General features: G+C 30.1%; 1 protein-coding gene across 1 annotated transcript; it reads right to left on the bottom strand.

Moving 5' to 3' along the window:
- Nucleotides 1-1,029: 1,029 nt before the first annotated feature.
- Nucleotides 1,030-1,602, bottom strand: LOC124889735 (E3 ubiquitin-protein ligase RNF167-like). Its single transcript, XM_047401711.1, has one exon. It carries the CDS (start codon nt 1,600-1,602, stop codon nt 1,030-1,032), a length of 573 nt encoding a protein of 190 aa, XP_047257667.1.
- Between the last annotated feature and the right edge of the window lie 1,281 nt (nt 1,603-2,883).

The raw sequence follows: 2,883 nt of genomic DNA, 5'->3' as shown, positions 1-2,883 counted from the left end.
TTGGCAAATAATTCAAATTTTCAAATACTAGAAAAAAATACTATTTGAACCTAATTTTATTTTTTGGGTGTTTGGATGAGCTTATTTTAAGTTAAAAATTGCTAATGATATTTGTAATGCTTAATGCTTGTCTTAGTTGAATATTTTCACTTTTTGTATTTATGACGAACTTAACTCTAGCTATATTAATACTTCTTTTGTATGAAACTTCTAATTTATGAAATATGAATTTTTATTATTATTCTCCTTCTTTAATATATTCTTTTAAATTTGGACAATTATTATTGTACAATATATTAATTTCTCTAATAGAAAAATAACTCACCAAACAAAATATATGGAGAATACTCATTGAAGATATACAACTTTATGGACGATTAGTGAATGATCCTTCTATACTTCACGACGCAACATTCGTATTCACCAATGTTTTAATAGTAATAGTCATTACTCATTCAACGAGTAATATATTTTCTAATTAAGAGTCTTTTTTAACAAACAAATAGTATCATTTGTGATCAACTATTTATCTATTAATGTAATTATAATGATTAGTAACATATATATTTTGCTTGATGATTTAAACTCTTTTAACAAAAAAAAAAAAAAGGTTTTTAGCGCACAAATTAATAGTCATTCAAAAAAATATTTTTAATATATATTAATTTTAATTTGAATCAATTTAGAAATAAAAATTAATAATAATCAAATTTACATATTGTTAACAACTTTAAGGATATTTAAGATATTTTGATTAAAAAAAAGTGTTTAAAAACACTTGTTTACCAAACACATCAATAACTTTTTTTAAGTTTCAGCACTTTTATCCAAACACGTAACTACTTATTTTTAAAATAAGTTAACTCTTTCAAAAGAACTTTTTAAAAACCACTTTTTTCAGCCTATCCAAACGGGCCCTAGCTAGTAAACAATATCAATCTATTGAGTTCCTATACAAATTCAAGATTTGAAATTATAAATTTGTATAAGGACTTCAAATGTTATTGAATTCACATGAACACATAGACGTTACTCTACATCTGGCTCATATCGACAAATTGGACAGTTGCCCCTTCTGGTAAGCCAACTCCACAAGCATCGAATATGAAAGTAATGTGAACAACGCATGCAAATAACTTGTGTTCCCATTGCTAACTCCCCAAAACAAATCCCAGAACAATTTTCTTCATCAATATTCATCATCATCTTGTTCTTCTTCAACATCAACGATAAACTAGCAGGACAATGTAGCTGGAATAACATCGTCTTGTCACAAACATAATCTTGGTACAAAAGAGCAATAAGTGACACACAAATGAACCCTTTTTTGGTTTTTATTATACGATAACTAGCCTCTTTTATTTGTTTCGAATCAAGAGTAGGCAAGTTGCTGCCAAGCTTCGAAAAGATTAATGCTTTCAAATTTTCATTGGAAATGTCTACGTTTATATGAAAGCAACCTTGTTTAAATTCTTCCTCTTCTTGGTGAACACACATGTTGTTCTTGTTGACGTTGTCAGTTTCAATCCATCGGTATTTGGTTTTGATGGACAATTGGATCTTTAGTGGCATTGATGAATCAACAATATTATTAATATCCATATATTGGTGTAAACACTGGTATAAATAACTAGTTATACCTTATAGTTTCTTTTATTCATTTGATTATGAAAGTTTAGGCAATGGAGAGAACGGGACTAAGCAGGGATAGACCGACTAAAACACAATAGACCTACTTTGGAACAATAAAAGAGAGTATGTTATATAGCAGGGAAAGTTTCCAAATTATTTCTGTTTTCCTATTTCAAGTAGGAAAAGAATTGCGAGAATCCTTATTCAAGTAGAAAATACCTAGTTTCCAAAAACAAAAATATGATCTGTTTGAAATTTATTAAAATATAATTATGTTTTTATATTATGTTTTATGTCCTTCCTTCGTCTCAATCTATATGGCAGAGTTAGGGAAAAATAATCTGACACAAAAACACAAGAAAAATAACAAAATCAAAGACTCAAAATTTGACCAAAAGAAAAAAATGTGAATAGTGATTTTTTGGGGGGATTTTTAATTTTTCAACAAATAGACCCAAGATTGACTTCATGAGAACGAAATCAAGCTCGGCTTTGATACCAAATGATATAAGACAAAAATATGAAAATAAAAATGACACAAAAACTAAGAACAAAGAAAAACGAGACAATAAAGTAAAGGATAAAAGAATAACTAGATTGACACAAATTGATAAAGAGAGGACAACCGAAGGGTATATTAAACTCTAAGACCTTCCTATCAATTACCAATATACACCAACCTCTTACGAGGACCTCACGGGAATGGAATCCCAAGCAACCCACGTTTCTCTACAATCCATAAGCTCCCAACAAGCTTAAAATAAATTAACACTCGCAAGTGTATCTCAAAACAGCATTCATCAACTACTTAAAACTGATAAGAATCCTACCTATATGTAGACCACAAGGCCATTTATTACAACTTGGGCTCAAAATTGACCATATATGCTAATTAGGATCAAAAAGTGATTCAAAGCCAAACACAATGCTATCTATTAGCGCTTATGCTCTATCGAGGTGTAAGCTACCATCCAAATACGAAATTGTTCATTATTTACCCGGGAGATATCATCAAGTGTAGCTTCTTACCAAGCTATCCTCCAATCACGTTTTTTATCCCCTAGAACAACCAAACCTTGGATCCATAGATGTGATCCTTGAAGCATAGATCCCAAAAGAGTTGAGCCAATTGAGCTTGTATATATCATCCTCCCTTTATTGAAGAGGATTCGTCCTCGAATCCAACTCCTTTATCAACTTTTCGCTGGACCTTTCAAGTTTGGAAACCTTTGGTAAGAACACCATTATACC

Source organism: Capsicum annuum, chromosome 12, assembly GCF_002878395.1.
Source record: "Capsicum annuum cultivar UCD-10X-F1 chromosome 12, UCD10Xv1.1, whole genome shotgun sequence".
NCBI lineage: Eukaryota > Viridiplantae > Streptophyta > Magnoliopsida > Solanales > Solanaceae > Capsicum > Capsicum annuum.
The sequence above is the reverse complement of the archived record's forward strand: the minus strand, read 5'-3'. Positions and strand labels throughout refer to the sequence as shown.

What these genes read in the sequence shown, in the direction of transcription:
- LOC124889735 (XM_047401711.1), bottom strand. Translation starts at nt 1,602, where the DNA reads ATGGATATTAATAATATTGTTGATTCATCAATGCCACTAAAGATCCAA.